Source organism: Urocampus carinirostris, chromosome 16 (assembly GCF_059441175.1).
Source record: "Urocampus carinirostris isolate Australia breed hairy pipefish chromosome 16, RoL_Ucar_1.0, whole genome shotgun sequence".
NCBI classification, from domain to species: domain Eukaryota; kingdom Metazoa; phylum Chordata; class Actinopteri; order Syngnathiformes; family Syngnathidae; genus Urocampus; species Urocampus carinirostris.
The window spans coordinates 20,787,430-20,809,024 of NC_142364.1; the positions used below are offsets into that span (position 1 = coordinate 20,787,430).

The 21,595-nt window shown below is 38.1% G+C and overlaps 1 protein-coding gene across 2 annotated transcripts in view; it reads right to left on the reverse strand.

Annotated features, from left to right (window-relative positions):
• nedd4l (NEDD4 like E3 ubiquitin protein ligase) overlaps positions 1–20,689 on the reverse strand; it is a 78,156-nt gene extending 57,467 nt beyond the window's left edge. For both annotated transcript variants that reach the window (XM_088355881.1, XM_088355880.1), the window contains exons 1-7: positions 20,586–20,689; positions 20,336–20,474; positions 19,424–19,831; positions 15,677–15,750; positions 11,190–11,271; positions 5,629–5,667; positions 3,447–3,500 (exon numbers count right to left, since the gene is read on the reverse strand). In XM_088355881.1, the coding sequence (XP_088212007.1) occupies positions 3,447–3,500; positions 5,629–5,667; positions 11,190–11,271; positions 15,677–15,750; positions 19,424–19,468 (294 nt within the window). In that variant the 5' untranslated portion in view covers positions 19,469–19,831; positions 20,336–20,474; positions 20,586–20,689. The remainder of the gene's footprint in view (positions 1–3,446; positions 3,501–5,628; positions 5,668–11,189; positions 11,272–15,676; positions 15,751–19,423; positions 19,832–20,335; positions 20,475–20,585) is intronic.
• Between the last annotated feature and the right edge of the window lie 906 nt (positions 20,690–21,595).

The following is a 21,595-nucleotide window of genomic DNA, read 5'->3' on the forward strand; positions in this document are numbered from 1 at the left end:
AACTGCAGGTTGAAATATGTCCCCTTGATGTTGCCAAAAGCCAGGTGCCTCTCACAAAGACGCCGTGCTTGTATTTCTGACGCTCCTCTTGTTTAGATGGCTGAATGAGGGGAGGGTCTCTAACAAGACACCCTCTAATGGTCACGATGAAACCAGTGATTAATCGTTCGCGAACAGAACGACTGTAGAAGCCGGCTCTTGGAAGTGAACAGCGAGAGTCTCTGTCTGTCTGTCTCTCTCTCTTTTTACCTTCTTTTGATCTCTTTTCCATTTTTCCTTTTTACTGTCTTTCTATCCATCTCTCTCTTGCTTTCCACTTCTCTCTTTCCCCCATTCTCTCTTTTCTCCTTCTCTTTTTATCTCCTTTTCTATTTCTATACTTCTGTTTCTCTTTGGATTTCTTTCTTTCTCTCTCTTTCCACCTCTCTTACTATTTCTCTTTTTATCGCTTTTGTTTCTTTGGAGCCCATCCCAGCCATCTTCGAGCAGTGGGCAGGGGACAGCCTGAACTGGTTGCCAGCCAATCGCAGGGCACAAAGGGATAGATAATTCGCTCACTCATTCACACCTAAGGACAATTTGGACCAGCCAATTAACCTGACATGCATGTTTTTGGAATGTGGGAGGAAACCGGAGTACCCGGAGGAAACCCACGCAAGCATGGGAAGAACATGCAAACTCCACACAGGGGGTTCGGACCCACCAACTCAAAACTGTGCCGCACACGCGCTAACCACTGCGTCGCCGTGCTGCCCCCCCTTTTAGAGTCACAATGGATAATGGATCTGTGTGGCTGATTTAGTCTAGAAACACAGTTAACACAGTCTCAAATAAAGAAAGCACGTAACCAGGATACTGTCAGTGCTGACTTCTGAGTGAACTGAACAATCAGAAGAACAGAATAGAAGTTTGTTGAGTAATGCAAAACACTGTGTTATGTACTGTCAATGCATGATGGCATTTGTGAAATGTGGTGGTACAAATCCCAGTTGGGGACAAAAAAACTAACAGGATACATTTTTTACAACGATTCAGGAAGGACGTACTTAAGTCTAGTGAGAGAAAAAGGGAGAATCAAGGAGAAATCAAAAAGAGAGAGAGAGAAAGAGAAAGATCCTAAGAATGAGAGATAGGGAAAAAAAACAGAGAAAGAGCAAAGGCATGAGATCTCGATCGCTCTCTTTAATTTTTGATTTTATTGTTTGTTAATATAATACCCATTGCAGCATGGTCATCCTGGAAAGGGGAATACCTCATGTGCGGTCCCCCTTTTCAAGGTTTCTCCATTTTCTTCAGACTGAGGTTTTGAGTTTTTCCTTGCGTTCATGTAGGTTTTAGATCAGGGGATGGTGTTATATTAGTCTGTAGTTTGCAATAGTCTGTGGTCTGTGCAGCCCTTTGAGACTCCTTGTGATTAAGGGCTATACAAATAAACATGACTTGACAAGAAAAATTATAAATTATTCAAAACCAAAAAAGGTAAAAGCCACATATTAAGATACCCTCTTGGGAAAATTCATGGATCCCTTGAATGCAAACAAAAATGCACCGTTCCAACTAAGTCTGAAGGTAGAATTTTGTTTTGAAGATCAAAAAAGAAAATAATGTCCTTGCATGCACTGTGAGATGAAAAAGCCCTCCTCAGACATATAAGGAGAGAAAAGTCTTGGGGCCGCCTAAGCTCCACTTTCATGTGTCATCACGCTGCCGCTGCAACACAACGCTGGTGTCGGGGAAAATTTGAGCTGCCCTTTTCTAGGAAGGCCACACGCTAGCACGGCCGTTTGATGTTTAGGGTGCAGTAATGATAGATGCAAGGATTACATACGTATGATTTATATGACGACACAGAAATTGCTTGAGGATTTGTCCTTCATCAGCTCACAAAGAAAAATCTGAAAGGCTTTGTAAAATGGGCTTAGGCAGCCAGAGACATAAATTGTACCCTGGGAAGCATCCACTAATGGTTCTACCAAACATCATTATAATGACGTTCCTCGAGCTAGAATTACTGAGAAACTGCTCAAAAAAAAAAAACACCTGCTAAAGGAAAAGTAATTCCAGAGAAGACAGATTCTGTGTATCGTTTCCCTGGTACGGGTTTTCTCAGCAAAAACTAAATGTTTGATTCATAATTGAATTCTGTTTTAGACCGGTCTTTTTAGTTATAGTGACATACTTTTGTTGACATTTTTATCTTTCACAGTTGTTTTGGCAACTACATACTCAATCTCAGTCAAGGCAACCCCTTTTTCCAATGATAAGAAAAACGTTTTTCAATGGTCGCTGTTCTTTCTTGAAGAAAATCATTTGATATTTAAATTAAAAGTGTTTGGATTATTAAAAAAAAAAATCTACGGTGCAGATTAGGTCCAGGGTTATACACCTATTTCAGGGCCAGATTCAATCACTTCTTTAGGACTTTGATAGCCAGTTTTCCCATTTCTCCAGTACTATTAAACGAAGAAATCCATTGTGAATTCTGTACTTTGCAGAGATACAAATATATCTGCAATTCACATATGTGATTTTTAATCTTTCATGTGCATTTCTCAAAACATGCATATGATTTTTAGATCCTAAGTAAACAACAAATATATATATATATATATATATTATATATTTGAGAAGAATCTCTCCCCATACAGGTATTTGGTAAAAATGACTGTGTAATATGTACTTTAACTTTTCAGGTACAGGAAATGTTTCCAATTACAATTTAAGACTGTGAGTCTCTACCTTCATTCTTTGAATCACCCAGAATAATAGCCATAATTTATAAGTAATCCTTGCACTGATACACATTTCGTAGTGCCCTGTTTGGGTGTAGCATGCACCCGAACTCTTGGGCGTAACCTGTAAGGGGGGTTACCGCTTCATAGGATAATACCATACAAACTATGGCCAGCTGCCGTTAATGACGCTGGAAGAAGAAATGCAATGGCGAACCAAGCCATCGGAGAGCAGTATGAGCTTAATTTTAGGAATACTTTTTGAGAAACATGGCAAGCATTTACATGCATTTCACCCAAAATTCTAGCACCTTTAAATTTTTGCTAACATAAAATTAAAAACCAAGCATAATCAAGGATTTCAAGCACCCGTACGAACCACATAGGTTGCTTGCTTCATAGTTTCATAATGTTGAAAGATGATTTCTGTGGTAAGACGGAGTAAAAACCTAATAAACCCCAATGTGTTATAAGATAGAGTAAAAGCATGTAGGAAACATTATTTGTCATCATAATATCACATTTGGAATGTATTAATCTGTAGGAAGTAAAGGAAAAATTATCATGTCTAGAATAATGGATAAAACACATTTATAAAAGCAAAACACACAGCCAATGAATTCCATGGGTGAAACTAAATCCTGTATTCAAACTAAAAATGATGCTGCGAAAACAACCATTAACAAGTTTAGAACGAAAAGGAATGACACTTACCAGTCTATTTTCATCAAACACTTCAAAAAGAAGCCTGTGATTCTGCGGACACACCTGGATGAGAGCAAAAAAAACATTGTTTAGAAAACGGGCATAAAAGCAAAATCGACACTCATTTACAGTGCCAAGAAAAATATTGGCCACATTTCAGGCTTCAAACTTAAAGCCCAGTGTGTAATCTTTGATGACGAGGCACTGTATTGTCAAATGTAAGTGTAAACCAGTGCCAAGAGCACAGCGTAGCAGCAACATGACAGACAAACATGGCATCGACTTCAAGATAGGGATTCTACTCTGTAAAAGAATTACAAATTTCTCGACCTATGGTTTTTTTCTTTAATTAACACTGGAATTATATTTCACGCATTTTTGCCTCATATCTAAATCAATGTTTGTTTGTTTTTTACCAAAGGAATTTAGTTTATACCACTAATAGGCACATAATAATACAAACTGTCCCTTAAAAGCTGAAAACTAAAATTTTCTAAGAATCAACAACATGTGAGACAAAATCTCGAAGTGGAAGCAAATTATTTCAAATTTTAATATTTCCAAGGTAAGGGAGGTGTTAAAAAAATATTGGTCCCCTGTCCTCCCAGCTCAGCTAACTGACTCCAGATGTTTCTTGATGACTTCTGAATGATCTAATCGACCTAAAAGACTAAAAATGACAGTGTCATTAAGTCTCAGTTTAAATGCAAATGCTCTGAGATAGGCTCGGGAGGTCTGCGAAAGCAGACACTGGAGAACAGACATCATTATGAAGACCAAAAAACACACCAGGTAGGTCTGGGATTGGGGTTGTGGAAAAGTTTAAAGCAGGAATGGGGTATAAGAAGATTTCGAAACATTTACACATCTCCTGGAGCACTGTGCGAGCAATGATATCAAAGAGGAGAGAGCATAAAACCACGGCTAACCTGCCAAGACCTGGCTGTCCCTCTAAACGGTCTTCTCAAACAAGGAGAAAACTAATCAGAGAAGCAACCAAGATGCCCATGGTCACATTAGATGACCTGCAGGCATGCACACCTATTAGTAGTACTCTGCATAAATCTGCCCTATGTGGAAGAGTGGAAAGAAGAAAGCCCTTTCTGAAAAAATACCATGAAAAGTCCCATTAGGTGTTTGCAAGAAGCCACATTGCAGACAAAAATATCAAGGAACAGGGTGCTCTGGTAAAGATTAGACCAAAATGTTTTGGCTGAATTCAAAATTTTACATTTGGCGTAAGATTAACAATAAAAAAATCACACTGAAAACATCACCCTAACTGTCAAACATGGTGGTGCTCTGGGGTTGCTTTTCTTCAGCAGGGACTGTGAAAACCATCAGAATTGATAGGAAGCTGCATTTAGCCAAATAAAGGGTGATTTTGGCTGTAAATCTTCTGGAGTTTGAAAGAAAACTGGGAACGGGGCGCAGGTTCGCCTTCCAAAAAGGAAAACAACCCTAAACATAAAGCCTCTCCAATGGAACGGTTTAAAACTACCCCCATAAGGATGTTAGAATGGCCAAGCCCAAGTCCAGACCTCAGTCCTGTAGATTATTTGAAAAAAATCTGAAAAATGCTGTGTACAATCAATTATCATCAAACCTTTAAGAACTTGAGCTTTTTTTGTAAAGAAGTATGGGTAAATATTCTGTTTGAAGACATACCACAAAAGACTTGTGGCTGTGATCGCAGCAATACATGTTGTACAAAGCATTAACTTAAAACAAGCAAGTATTTATTTATTTTTTTGTTAGCATAATTGCAAATGTTGAATACTTTTCATAATTGCATCTCCCCTGTTGTTGATTCTTAGAAAATATTTTGAGTTTAAAGCCTGAAATAAGGCTCTATGACAAACAATTCTTGTGAGGCCAATTCTTTTGCAAGGCACTGTATGTCTCTTAGCCTATTACACATAGTCATATTTTCGGATACGCAAACCAGACAGTGCAAAAAAAAAAACAAAATCTGTGTGATTGCCAACAGCAGGAGAAAAAATCTTTAAGCCCCTTCACACACTAATTGCATTATACAGAACGATGTCACCGAAAAATCAAGCTAAGAGGGAAATAAGTCCGCCTTTACAGCACCTATTAACGTACTGTAGTAAAAAAACAGAACTTTAGCGAGAATCAAAGCTAACATGAAATGAAAATTTAGAAAAAATACATGAGATTTTGTGCTCACCCTGAAGTAGAATTCCTCATTCCATTTGGGATTGAGAGTCTGGAACGACAAGTTTCAAAATGGTTAGTCTGGTGAAGAAATATGTTGCACATATTCAATTGAGAAACTACATCACGAATATAGATCCCCACATTTCTACATAGAAATAAAACACATCTGGAATTCATTTTGCATAAATGTAATACAAATACTGTACCATTTTAACAATGTAAATAAGACTGGGATTTCACTACGCATTGTCAGAAACTGTGATGCTAAAACAGGTGTACTTAAAAGGACCCTATGTGGTATTTCACCACTAGATGACGCTGTATTGTGTTGTGCAACCAAAAACGATTGCTACAAAGCACAACGAAGAATACAAACAGCAGGGACTTAAAGTTACCAAAACCGGCCCAGCCTTTAACAAGATTTTTGGTTCTTAGGAGTAGCCTAAGCAGCAAGATGGCAGACAATCATGTCAGCTCCGTCTAGGTGAGCCTCAGGTTATGTAAAATGAATTCAAATTCCTTGACCTAGGAGTATTTTTTTAAAAGCGGGTTTATATGCCAGTTCAGTTCTTTTTGCTTATTACTCAAATCATTATTAAAAAAAAAAAAAAAGAAACCAGGTCATCCTTTTTATTTCTATTTTATATTATACTTTGAGGGCGGCACGGTGGATGCGATGTTAGCACGAAGCTCCACGGTGCAGAGTTTCAGGGTTCAAGTCAAGCTACCACAGCCTCCCCGGTTGGAGTTTACATGTTCTCCCTGTGCCAGCGTGGGTTTCCTCCGGGCACTCCGGTTTCCTCCCACATTCCAAAAACATGCAATTGTTCGATGGCCAGTCCAAATTGTCCCTAGGTGTAAATGTAATGAGCGAGTGAGTTGTCTGTCCCTGTGTGCCCTGCGACTGGCTGGCAACCAGTTCAGGGTGTCCCCTGCTCACTGCCTGAAGATAGCTGGGATGGGCTCCAGCACCCCGCGGCCCTACTGGGGATGAGCAAGGCAGATAATGGATGGATATTATACTTTGATTATTGTATATTTAATTTCTAATTTTATTGTTTGATATTGCAACCTCCTGGAAGGGGGATTTCCTCATTTGCAGGCCCTTTCCCTCATGTAGGTTTTAGATCAGGGAATGTGTAATAATAGTCTGTTGTTTGCAATAGTCTGTGGTCTGTGCAGCCCTTTGGGACTCCTTGTGATTAAGGGCCATACAAATAAACGTGACTTGACTTTTACCATAAGAAGGTGCTAAATAATACACAATGTACATTTAAAAATTTTACTTAGGTAACTTGTTGGAGACCTTGTACACTGGGGAGTAGTTGTTGAAAACATCAATCAAAAATAGGGGGCACAATGGAAATCATTCCTGAGTAATTGTGTTTTGAACTTAACTTATTGTCTGGGCTTAAAACAGGAGATTAGGTCATGATATACAGCAGACCCAGGATGTTTAATTATTATACTGGCATTGAAACTGAAGCTATCTATTACAAATCATAACAATGAATTTATTTCTACATTTATCTTAGTATGTTATTTAAAGAAGATACACTACAACGTTTGCAAACTCAAATGAAACCTTTTCAAAAGAAAAAAAAAAAAAAAAATCGCCTGATCTTAGGTATTCTATTCACCAAAGGACTTTGTGGCACGAAGACATGTCAGACTAACGGCTCGTGGGCCGGATCCAGCACGTTGGATGATTTAATCAAACCCTGCCATAAATTTCTGAGTATGTCAATAAAAGAAAGGAGTTTCTAAGAAATTTACATAAAAAGGAAGGAGTTTTTAAATGAATGAAAAACAAATGCTCTTTGGGTGCTGGAGTGTAGTGTTGAGTTTGTATCGTGAGGTGAGTTGGTTCCCTGTGTAAAACCACATTCACGTGAACACATTCAATGCGATGAAAAACGCGGCATTTTTGCACACAAAACCCAATCCGTCATGAGATAGTTTAAAATAAAACCTGCTCGTTGCACATAGAAAACTTTTAGCAAAACGGAAAACTAATGTTATTTTGGCGCGGTTTATGTTTGCACAAAGACAAAAAAAAAAACTGCTGTATTACAAAATACCAGTCTCAAGTCAAGTTTTTTTTTCATTTAATTTTTGTTTTTTATTGTTAAAATTTCAAAAAGTAATTTCTATTAAAAGTGGTATGCGTTTTAAAAGGGCAAAAAGCGGTAGCCTAATGCGTAATGCAGTAGTGTTGGCAGTTGTTATCCATAATTATAATATGTAGGGATGATTGCTGTTGTAGGCTGAATGATAAAGCATAAAAGAAAGCTCAAAATTTGGTGTTGACTTTCTTTTACCTATCCGGCCCGTCTGAGAACAGAAAGACTGGATCTGTCTTCAGAGCCAAACGGAGTTTAACATCCCTGCAATAACTATTAAAAGGCATCCGTCAACAACACGGCCTAGAGCGAGAATACCAACGATATCACAGACCATGAAAAAACACATCATCGCTAGCAACACCTCCACTCTTCAGATCCAAATAAGGAATACATGCAATATGAATGTTTGTTTACCCCACCAGAGTGCTGAGAGAGGCTCTCAGCACAACCCAAACCTAACACTACAAAAAGAAAAGCAATGAAAAGGTGTCCCACTTTAAAGCCACAAAGCACTAAAGAGGAAGCTTCTTTTTTCTGCTCCACATAGCGGTGTATTGTCAGCTATTTATATCCTTTAAGGCAAGCATGGCTACTGGCGGCATATGTCTCTGCCTGCATGGGGTTTGAGGCCAATGCCTGCCTGCTAGCTGGGCTGGATGACAACAGTGTAACGTTGGGTAAGTGGGAAGTTAGCCAGTACTCAAAAACTCAACAGAAGTGACTCTTGATTGGGTTTAAAGTGGAAATCCACTAATTGATTTTGTAATTGTAAGGGAAATTATAGTTTGATCATACAGTAGTTTGAATGTGCCTTTGTATAATGTTATCCTCAAAAGTACCTTAACGAAGCGAAAGGATATATCCAGGTGCCGTTAGCATTCTTGCAACAATTGTTGCTCTCTTGGGGCCTGCTAACTATTAATCAAGACAGCCTTTGTTTTGGTGCTGGGAAAAGCTTACAGTGGTATCCTCTTGGGGCCCAGTAACTTTTAACCAAGATGGCCTTCACTTTAGTGCCGGGAAGCCCGCTCAAGATCTTGCCTCCCTTCCTACATTCGTTCTTACAGAGACGGAGCTTATAATCTATGTTTCAAAGTTTCACCATCCTTATTGCTCATTTTATCATGCTCACACGCCATCTAAATACCAGAATTATCCACACCATTTTTTGTTTAAACCAATCACATTATTTTCTTGTCTTCATAAGACCTCGCTTAAGCAAATCAGATGTGTTGTTATATGCGTGAGCTTTTTAAAAATGAGCCTCTAGCCATAGGCGAAGCACGTTTTCCTTACTGAGCCGATTCTGGAAGCGCCACCGATGGAAGAGCTATCAGGTCAAGTCATGTTTATTTGTATAGCCCTTAATCACAAGGAGTACCACAGATTATTGCAAACTCCAGACTATTATTACACCATCCCCTGATCTAAAACCTACATGAAGGCAAGGAAAAACTCAAAAACCTCAAAATGAGGAAAATAAAGAAACCTTGAACCTAAATCTCCAACTCAGAGTGTGTTATTTTCTTCATCCTAATACAATCTCAAGTTTTAATCTTGACACTAATTTTATTAAAGTTGTATGAGCAACCATTAGTCTCCTTTTGACCTGTTGAGCGTAGTATACATGTTTTCCTTAACCACTAGGGTCGAAAGGGCACCATTTCCTGTGGTGTGTCTTGGGCATGTACAGCCTGTGGGCACCTATCCCTCTCCAGGCCAACAAATGTTTCCGCCCGTTCTTGAACCAGGCACCTTTTGCATTTTACGCGAATGTGCTATATAAGCAAACAAATAAATACAACAACACTCCCTCCCCAGGTTCACCTTGGCTTGACTTAACATAGTTGGCTATGTGCCTGTGTACTCAAAATCATAAACAACAAAAAATAAAAAGCAACATATCAGGCATGCACCTAGGACAGTGACAGACACTTTTGGAAAAATTGCAATTGTTGAACCAAGTAGCAAATATGGCCGCTTCATAATTGCATAAAAACAGGTGGATTTTTATGCTTATTGTGGAGGCAACTTCAAAAGGTTTCCAACAATGTGCTTCGACACAAGTATACCATGACATCCGATTAATGTCATTTGACTGGTACATTAATTTTGGCTGAATAAACTTTATACTGATTAAACCGAGAGGTTGTATTGCAATTAATTAGATCTGCAACAATGAATCGATAAAATTAAATAAAATCCATTATTAAGACACTGGCAACTAATTTAATCATTAATTTGTTGTGTCTCACCATTAATGAGCCACTAAGCATGTTAAATCAATGCAAATAAGTGCAATGAATTTTGTTATGAACTTAAGGATTGTAGTACCACTTAAGTCCGGCAGAGGGCGTTTCTAAGCCGTTTTGATAAAATGGTAGTTTTTGGGAAAATCCTTTTTCATTGAACATTGCAAAAATTTCAAACTGAATTGGCATGAAAAAGTCAAACATCACAAAGTTTACATTTTTCAAGGGAACAGAAACTGTTGCGCAAATACAGAGAAAAAAAATGAGAAAATTGAATAAGAAACAAAAGAAGAGAAAGTCAAAGGAAAAATGATAATGATGACATGTTTAACTCAAAACAAGGGGCAGACTCTTAAGCATACCAATTATCATTTGCACATTGGTAATGTGAATCATAATCAAATATTTAACAAAAAAACAAATTTGTTGACAACATTTTGAAAAGAAAGAAAATGTATTGGTCTTTCTTTGTTTTTGTTTGGTATGACAACTCCAGATGTAATATGATCTTTGGATAAGGTGGTAGGAAAATAGTACTGTATCTTACATATTTGCAGGTGTCTAGCATAAATTTGTACACGTCTTTTTTTATTGCTAAACTATTCGAAAACAAATTCATTGTTATATATTATAGAATATTCTGTTGTGTTTTTTCTATCCGTCCAAAAATTCGATATTTGACTAAAGAGAAAGAAATCAAAAATGTGGGTTTTTTTTTCAAATTCAAATCATTGGTTAATTGAAAAGAGATAATCAACCGATTCATAAATTATAAAAATAAACATTATAAGCAGCCTTACAAAAAATACTCCACATCCTTTGTGAACTGGGATAAATTACGACCATTTTTTTTTCGATTAACGAACAAGAGGCGTCGGTTTTAGGTATCATGTATCTTCTTTAATTGGCTAGCACCTTGCTTAAACTAATTGGAGCATGATGTCTATAAAAAGGAACGATCTCCGTTGGAGGTAGTAGGTAGCATAAGCCACCACTTCTATGATTACGCGAGCCACACATTTCCTGACGAGGGCCGGAAACATCCGAGTGAGAGGAAGCTAACGTAAGCAGCAAGGACAGTAATTGCGCGAGAGGACATGATTAGAACAGGCGTGGTTAATCTGATAATGTCAAACCAAATATAACTCACGCAAACTTGAGAAGAAGAAGCACAATGCTAGTTCGCTACTTACCTTTTTTATCGTTTTTGTCTGGACCAGGGCAAGTTCTCGGGTCTCATCCGTGACGTAGAGAGAGAGTTTGACATAAGGGTCACTGCAGAAAAAAACAAAAATGAAAACTCCATTACTCAGACATCAAATATTACAATACAAGAAAACAATATTTTCGATTGTATAAACATAGGTTAACATTGCCACGTTTCATCTCAATTTCTCTTTAGTACAGTCTGACTTTTTTAGGAGATCATAGATAAGAAGAAGCAAAGGAGATGGCTACGTAAATACTACGTAAAAAGGAACATTGCAGAATGTGTCAGAGTGGTTGATGACACCCCTTGGTTTATGTGCTTAAGCCTCGAGAGGTATTTTTACTTATTTTGTCTTTTTGATAAGTCATTATCAAAGAAAAAGCATTGCAAAAAACAATACGGAGGGCATGAAAAAGCATATACTGTATGCACAAGTAAATAAGGTCACTGTGAACATTTAGAGAGGTTGGAAGTACAAAAAAAACAAAAAAACAAAAACTCAAATGACAAAAATATAACACTGCAAAGGTGTGGACATTCTAGTGGTAGTTATTGTCCAAGAGCACAAAGGAAACTTTTAAATAATAGTTAAATATTCTGTGATTTTAGCCCTTTCAAACTCAAATTTTCACACCTGGAATTCCCGTTGATAATCTGAGTAAAACATCACCTCGACTGCGAGTTTATTTTTGAGGAAATGGCCAATAAATGGCCAAAAGCTCCCAATAGTTGATCCAATTGATTATCCGTCCATCCCTTATCTGCACCGCTTTTCCTAAAGAGGGTCGCTGGGATGCTGGAGCCCATCCCAGCCATCTTCGAGCAGTAGGTAGGGGACACCCTGAACTGGTTGCCAGCAAGTCGCAGGGTACACTGAGACAGACAACTCACTCGCTCATTCACACCTAGGGAAAATTTGGACAGGCCAAATAACCTGACATGCATGTTTTTGGAAAGTGGGAGGAAACCGGAGTGCCAGGAGGAAACCCAGGCAAGCACAGGGAGAACATGCAAACTCCACACAGGGAAAATAACCTGACATGCATGTTTTTGGAAAGTGGGAGGAAACCGGAGTGCCAGGAGGAAACCCAGGCAAGCACAGGGAGAACATGCAAACTCCACACAGGGAGACTGCGGGTAGCTGGATTTGAACCCTGAACCTCTGCACCGTATTGATTATGTCTCATTTGAATTAAATGAGAGGCGTAAGGACAATACGGCTGAATCTGATGTCAAGTAATATGAAAACATTAACCGCAAAAATCCACCCCTGTTCATTTTTAGGGCACATTTTTGTGTAAAATACATTTGTGTTCTTCCTTTTGTACTTTTATTGAATATATTTAAGTGTTACTTGGTTTGCAGAATGGTTTAGTTCAGACCTCCAAGGACCAATTTTGTTATAGGATAAAGGTTAGATCTTTCCATTTTCTAAACCTGTCTTCCTATTTTTTTAATTGAAACATGAAAAAAAGAGTGAGAAAGAGAGAGAAGCCAGGAAGAAAATGATCACCGTTCAAGTGTCATCTCAATGTCGTGGAGTTATAATTAATACTATCTACCTTTTCCTCATTTGAAAATTCAATCTGCAGTCCCTGCTGCACTCTTCTCTTAACCATGGTAACGACATTTTCTCTTAAGACTTATCAGTAGCAACATTCTAAAAAGGCTCTTTGTTGTCATCCCTTACACCAGCCAAATTATGAGGAAAAATTGATTTTTAGATCAGTGCCACAACCTGAGAGCTGCCCCGTTTACAACCATTGAATTGTAGTTCACAAAGAAATAGAAATAAGCTTGCCTTTGAAAATTGTGTGATGAGATGTCTGTCAATAATAACTCATTAATGAAATTGCAGGGTTGAACATTGGAAAAGCATACAGACGTTCCCCTACTTACGACCATTCGACTTTCGCAAAAATGGTAGTTAAAACATTTTTTTCGGGATGTCGAAAAATATTCGGGCATTGCTGTAAGTTAGATTTTGTATTGTGTGCACCATTTTTCGAGTAGAGGACAGTGCTGTAGTGCTTCTTTCTGCCGCGTGGCGCTGCCAGAGGTCACCCAGCATCCACCCCTGAGCAGAAATCCGGCTTCTACTCCCTAGTTTGTGTAAACACACTGCAACTGTATCTCTAGCACGCTAAGAACTTTGACATTTTTATTCTTTAATATCTCCTGCATCCATTCAACATGGTTGGTATAAAGTGTAAAGAAGAGGCGAGTCGTTTCTTTTCAAAGGAAAGTGTAATAAGAAAGCTTGATGTGGTTGAGAAAATGGTTGGAGCGCTTTTTTTCGACCATTTTTTACCACGGAGGAGGAAGTCACCTAACTGTTCCAAAAGTAAGTTAAACTTAATTTTATTTATCTTTATGGAGCATATAATTTTATGAAAAGTTTATTTCTTAGTACAAACAATACAGGTTACTTATGCAAGCCTTAAACATACTTATACAAACCTTAAACATACAAAATATAGCACTGAAGCAACTTACGAACAAATTCTGTATTCACAAAGGAGCTCACAAGACAGCATGAGATATCCAGCGAATTTATTGAGAAAAACGAGCTTGGTTTAAATTGCCCAACTACTCATTAATTTCCCTCATTACTGAGTTGCAAAAATGAAATGGTTATAAGCAATTCTTTGTTTTGTCTATAATCTTTTGTAAATTAATTCCTCCTGATTGAGATTGAAGTCAATCTATCATAGTGCTACTCCTAATTTTAAAAACTCCTAATTACAAACGAGATTATCGTTCGTAAATTGACTTTGTTCGTAAGTTGTTTCAGTGCTATATTTTGTATGTTTAAGGTTTATATAAGTAGGTTTAAAGCTTGTAGAAGTGACCAGTATTGTTTTGTCCTAAAAAATAAAACTTTCATAAAATAATATGCTCTATTAAGATAAATAAAGTTGAGTTTAACTTACTTTTGGGCGATTCGGTTCAAGAGGTCCTTCTTTGTGGTAAAAAGTGGCCGAAAAAAAGCAATATGACCATTTTCTCAACCGCATTAAGCTGTCTTATTCCACTTTCATTTCAAAAGAAACGGCTCACCTCTTCTTTACACTCTACGCCAACCATATTGAATGGATACACAAGATGTTAAACAATAAAAAATGTCAAAGTTCTTAGCGTGCTAGAGATACAGTGCAAGGTATTTAACATTACACACAAACGAGGGAATTGAAGCCGGATTTTTTTCTTCGGGGTGGATGCTGGGTGACCTCTCAAAACGCCACGCGGCAGAAAGAAGCACTACAGCACTGTCCTGTACTCAGAAAAAAGTGCACACAATACAAAATTTAACTTACAGAAATGTCTGGATATTTTTCAAAATCCCGAAAAAAAATAATCGGATGTACTCCGATTTCGTAAGTCGAATGGACGTAAATAGCGGAGCGTTTGTAGTAAGTGCTCTCAAAGAGCTCAATTTGATTTTTTATTATTACTGGTTGAAGAAACCCCGCTGTCTCTAATTTTGTGTTAGTGAGCATGTCTGCTCTGACTAAACTGATACAACAGGGCCACTGCGACTACAATTTACTGACAATTCTCCATTGTCTTCCTGGCTTGAAAAAAAAAACAACAACAAAGGACACGCTGGATTCAGACAAAAGCACCGCAACAGCGTCAAGGAGAGCAACACTCATGGCGCTTGTATTTAAAAAATGCAAGGTCGGAATCCCCGACAGCACATGAGCATCCAGGACGTCAACAGTTTGAATTATAAACACACTTCAGGATGTGTCATGTTTAACTCATTTGATGCCATCACGTAGAAATATATTATCAGAAGCATTATTCCTGAAGGCAAAACCTGAAAATTGTTTTTTCTTGTTCTATTTTAAAAAAACTAATATAAAAAGTTTCACTCTACTCATCGATATGTATCAAGCCTCTGGGTATGATTTCAGCATGATAAATCACCATTAGATGGCAGGAGTGGCTTTGATCAGGTCTTTGTTCACACATCGAGGAAGCCCAACTTCCTGCTGTTGCTTCCTTTTGTCAGGTGATTTTGGTGTTGCCTGGGTATTTTGGCCAGGCGTTACACATTTTTGTATTTTGTTTTCTGCCCCCAATTTTAATTTTGCTGCATCCCTAGTAAAAATCAAAATATTTATTAATATTGCTTGTGTAAATTCGATTGCTTTTCTTGAGTGACTGTCCTCCCATCAAGTGTAGAAGACTAATTACATGATCACCACCTCGATACTGCACTTACTGGCTCTTAGCCTATTATTTGTCTGATAAGCTAGCGGGGAATCCGGAGCAACTTTCTAGAAGCAACCACACCATTCCAAGTAATGTCATACTGCAAGAGTAACCAGAGCTGCAGTGCTATTATAGCAATTCATTGGATAACACCTGCCTATGCTGATAATAACGTGTTATCATAATGTGGTTACATTTTGACTCACTACCAGCAAATATTTCCCATTATTATTAGTCAGCAAAACTCACCTGGCTCCAATGATGTCTTTTTTGGCCAGATCAATTCCAGCGATGACCTTAACACGTAGCACTCTGGTTTCATGCTGAGGGAAGGGAAAACAAAAATCAAACTCATGCGAGGCAATATCCATTTTGACTGCCAACGGGTACTTTAATCAGACACTCATCTGATGCAATAAGGCTAACCCAGATATGACTGATTACCACTAAGGACATTAAGAACTTTTGGCTGCACAGTGACAATGTGACATAATTGTTGATAAATGACGCATATATAAAGGCACAGACAATCAACAGTTCATTCGGTAAATTGTCCTACAGTTACCAATAGAGAAACAACAAATAGCATGTTTTAATGTTTTCAAAAATGCATGTGCAGTTAGACCAAATTCAAGTTTAGTTCAGACTAATTTTTAACAGCATTAAATAAATGGATACATTGAAATATTTAAATATCATTGTGTTATACCCTGACAAATTTACATTTACAATAGAGTCAACCCAAAGGATTCCCTTACTACAGTATATAATGTTTTGTAGTCGGTATGTCAGGGGTGTCCACCGTGGTGCCCAGAGACCACCGGGACCCGGGGCTGCAGAATGCTCGGCCTCCGGGGATAAAATCTGCAACCCGAGTGGAAGTTTTTAAATCTAGACTTAAGACACACTTCTATTTTATAGCTTTTGATCAATGCTTTTCCTTTCCTATCCTTTTGGCTGGTTTGTGGTGAAATAAGGGAGAAGGACAGATCGAGATGAGTCAGCTGTCCAGCACCTGGACCTGAAGCATGCCATCTGCATTGACCAGCCGCCTGAGATGGAAAGCTGCGTCGTTGCTGTCATGGGACTTTTTGGACAATTTTACACATTACCTATGTTTTCTTTTATTGATGTTCACTACGTTTTGTGTATTGTTTCCAATGCAACATCTATTGCTGCCTTTCTCAAGGTTTCTTATTTTTTTTCATGTAGATGTTTTGAGTTTTCCCTTGCCGGATGTTGGTTTCACATCAGTAAATGGTCTTATTGTGGCCTGTGCAGTCCTTTGAGACTTTTTGGTAAGGGCTGTACTAATAAATGTGATGTGACTTGACCTGACTGAGTAGCCGCAAACTGGTCCTGAATATCATGATGGGTCAATGCGATTTTTAAGAAAATTTGATTTCCAACTGTCATGATGTTTAGTGGTTGACTGCGCGCTCTGGTTCCGAAAATGTTTTATGGATCATTGTAATTTTGAAGAAAATTTGATTTATAACTGTCACTATGTTTAGTGGTTGACTGAGCCTATTTTACCCTCTAATAATTACAACCTGGTAATAAATAACATAGTAATAACATGCATATCCAACTGATAGCCCTAATAATCTGTAACAAGAAAGTAGCTCTCAGCTTAAAGAAGGCTGGTGACTCTTGTGGTATATAGTCTAAAAACATATAAAAATCTAAAGTAAAGAAGCAATATCCACCTATTTCTATCCATTTAAAGGCGATTTTGAAAGAGTATGTCAAGAAGTGACATCACAGTCAATTGGGCTTCTGCTTATCACCAATAATGGCCCTCTTTTAGAAAGCAGGTTAACTGAGATTAGCAGTTGGATGAGCTGGGATTCATCTATGTCATCATGCTTTACTCAACACAACTCTCATAATAGCCATTACAAGAGAAATATAAAAATAGGTGAATTTTGTTTTTAATCTGTTATCTACCAACTAAATATTAACAAAAAATGTCCTGTTTGAACTCATGGTGAACCACACAACATATTATTGTTAGGAAATTCTTTGGATTGACCTCCACTTTAAAACTCAAGCATATCAATATGGCATGACGAGTTAATTCCTGATTTATAGCTAATATAACAAACATGTTAAGCAATTTTCCTAATAGGCACTTCAGTGCAATTGTAACTAGACGCTCAGTATAATCAATTTAGCCTTGACTTGCGATCGGTGGCATGTTCTTGAGCCGACAAGGAAGAATTTTGCAGCCTCAGGCATCAAATGACTATTTGTCGTGTTGTAGTTACTGCACAGTAGATGACTGAAGACGAGCCAAGCCCCTGTCAGAGTTCACTACGCAGTGGAATGTATGGCTCACCTATGTCCTGTTACTTTCTCATAATGACTGACAGAAGAAGGCCGATGCTGACTCATGAAATATGACTAAAACATTTCAGTCCTGTTTGGTATTATTAGAGTCAACACTTCTTCATTATTGAGTTCAGCATCTACCAAGCCCCAAATAATACATATTCTAGTAATTATAAAAACACCCCCCTTTAATTAAAGTGATAACTGCAGACCAGATATTAAATTACAACTGTACTTATTGTAATTATTAAAAACGTAGTGAACCATGTTTACAAGATTAGACATGACACTTCAGGCTAAAAGCATAATAGGAAAAGATATTTACAGGCTAGTGTTTGGAGATGTAAGTATGTCAGAACAATACTGCAATTAAAAGGCTGGTCTAATTAGAGGTAAAAGATAACATTTTGAAACATTATTTAATCAAGTGATTTTAAATAAAGTGACAAATCTGAGTTAGCCAAGATAGACAGTTCCACAATTAAACTAATATCAGTGACTCTCAGAGTGAATCGCATGCAAGTGTAAATGTTCTGAACATTTTGAAATTTGATGTTGTAATCGTTAAAAAAAAAGTATATTTCAGCCATTCAAGTGTAACAAAAATATGCAACCTCCTCCAAACGTGTTTAAACATTAACTTACCGTTTTTACTGAGGACATTTGGAATTCAGTTTCCAAAATAAATTTGAGATAAAACTTCACAATGAAATCCATATTTAAGTGTTTTTTTTAATGTATTGAACTGGAGATAATTTTAATTTTGTATTGTACATTGAATGTTTTTATACAGCACTTTGAGTTGCAATTCAACGCCTATACAAATAAATTATCAATTGATTTGACCTCAACTTGTGATTTTAAAATGTAAAGAAAAGACCGAACACGGGCGAAACTACAACATCAGAAACTGTTTTAAATTAAAATTTTGTGGTAAACTAAACAAAGAAAATTAGCTGCTTAGCAAGGCAAAGAAAATTGTTAATGGGAGCGGTTTAAATGGTGCATGATTTATTAAGGACTTGTTTAGTGGGCGTGGTTCTGTTCGATTGTTTACCTTATGTGTCAATTGCGAAACAAACAAACAAAGGGACTCCTAATCGAACGTCATTTTTATAACTTAAAACTCAAAAGAAAGCATAGAAAATGCGCTTGAATTATCTCATTTATTTGCTTCCGTTCTATTTTTTAGGACACAATATATCCCGATCTTGAGAAAATCTAAAAAAAGGCTAATATGTTAATGGTAATTTCTGTTGCTGCTAATGATATTGCACTACTTTTCATTGTACTATTGTGACGATGCACTATATTTTCATTGCAGGGTTATTGTAACTTGGGCCAGTCTCTAAGAATTTACTTTTGATGCTGTGATCGGCAATATTATTTATACCCAAACTTGGCGTGATGCACCTTGCATGTAAACAACAAAGTCGAATCTCATTGATTCCACGGGTGGGTTTATTTCCCAGTATTGTTTTTATAGATACCGATGTATAATATCGTAGATGCAAATGAGGGGTGTTTTAGGAGAAAACAATACTGGGCTTTACTACGGTATGTGGGTGAGGGGTGCTACAGCTTGACGCTTTGGCTAACGTTAGCATCGGCAGCATCCGTGCGACTTTCTCGCCGTCTAGCGGCACGACGGTCGAGGCTTACCTCATCCTCTGACAGTCCGTAGATCGGCTCGTAATTCGTAGCCATAAAGCCCGGCGGTTGCCGCTAATCGCCGCTTAAAGGTGGAAGTGAGGCAGAGCTAGTTAGCTAGCCTCAAACAATTGTCCCACTTTTCTGCCCCCGTTGTGATCGAATCTAGTCTTGAGGAAGGATCGGGTTTAGGTTCCAAGATGCCAAAACGGTTTTGCAACACGACCAGGCTCTGAATTGAGTCCAAAACACTTACAGCGGAGACAAGATCGCTTTTGTCAAACGCTCATATGCACCTCTTGTCGAAAACGTTGTGACACTTGACTTTGAGGCAATTCCACCAATCACCGACCGGGTAGGCTTGATTGCTAGGGACGTCGACCAATTGGAGGCAACTGTGTGTTTTACGTCCCCGTTGGCCTGTCAGAAGGTAAACAGGGGTGTTGAGCTGAAATGTCCCAATTTATGTCCCAATGATTTTCAAATGTCAATGCAACAAACAAATAAGTGTACAAACATACTATATTAAGAGGAGAAAGAGAAAACAATGCTGCATCTGTATTTGAGGTGTACAGGTCGAGGGCGGGCCTTAGAACACTTAGCCAATCACAGGTAACGAAGTTCTACGTTTTGTATAGTTGCCGACAATGTGTCGATAGTTAAAATGGTCGTTGCAAAGCTACCAAAGAGGTCAGTAATCTAATACTCCTTAATTTCTAGAGAAAATGACAGCATTCATACGTGTACGTTTTACAATTGAATTTAAAACATGCATGAAATTCAATATTTCAATTAAGTTGACGACTTTAATTTGCATTTGACACCGTGTTTCGGTGTCAATAAAGTTTATGGTTTATTTTGTCATCAGTTCATTACGTGTATATATATATAGATAGATAGATATTGTCATGAACCAGAACGGACTCTCGGATCCAATAGCGTTAGTTTCAAAAGTGCTTCTATTTGAAAGAGTGTTGAAGCTGGCTTGGGACGTCTGCGCTTGTCGGTCGTCAGCCTCTTCGGGCGGAATGGCAGCTCCGTGACGGGTGGACGGACGGTACAGCTGAGCAGGTAAGTCGATGGCCGGGGCGAGAGAGTAGGTCGCAAAACGTGGAACAGAAACAGGTCAAAACCGGAAGGCAGGCATGAATCAGGCAAGAGGAGTCATGGGTACCTTGTAGTCTGGAGAAACACTCGTCCTGCGGACGACCATCTCTAGACGCAGACCGATTAAGTGGAGAACATCAGCCAATCAGGAAGTGCGCTCCAGCGCGCCAAACGATTGCCCCAGGTGACTTCACTTAGGCAATCACGAAATATATATATATATATATATATATATATACATATACATATACAGTGGAACCTCGGTTCTCGACCATAATCCGTTCCAGAACCGTGAAGGAAAACCGATTTGGTCGATCACCGAAAATCGTTTTTCCCATTAAAAGTAATGTAAAATCGTTTTAATCCGTTCCAACACCCTGAATGTTTAACATGAACGTAAACATGAAGCTAACCCAGGCTAATCGTACGTTCGTGTTAGCGTAATCTTCCGTACGAAAGAATATGCTAACATGAACGTGTAAAAATAAAAAAAGGATTATGAATAGGATTTCTTACCTTTGTGGTGGATGGTGGGGAGAGAAAAATCCTCAAAAGTTTTTCAACCTCTTCCAAAACTTGCGGCAGTTGCTTGCTTATAGCGCTAACTTCCTTAGCCGCATCACTCGATTTCACAGCCTCCTTATTCTTTACTATCGTACTGATAGTAGATTTAGCCATGCTGTATCCACTACCAAGATCGGAAATTCGTACACCTCTTTCATATTTAGCTATTATGTTTTTCTTAAAGGCAATAGTTGTACGAACAACTTGTCTTTTTTCACCTGTCCTGCTCGCACCGATCTTCTTCGGAGGCATAATTAGGGGCTAAAATGGAGCCCCGTTTCCAATGAAGCGCTAGCCACTTGGGGTGCTGAATGACTTGTAAACGACCTTATTTTTTTATTTTTACACGTTCATGTTAGCGTAATCTTTCGTACGGAAGATTACGACAACTCGAACGTACGATTAGCCTGGGTTAGCTTTATGTTTACGTTAAACATTTATGGTAAACATTCAGGGTGTTGGAACGGATTAAAACGATTTACATTATTTTTAATGGGAAAAATGATTTCGGTG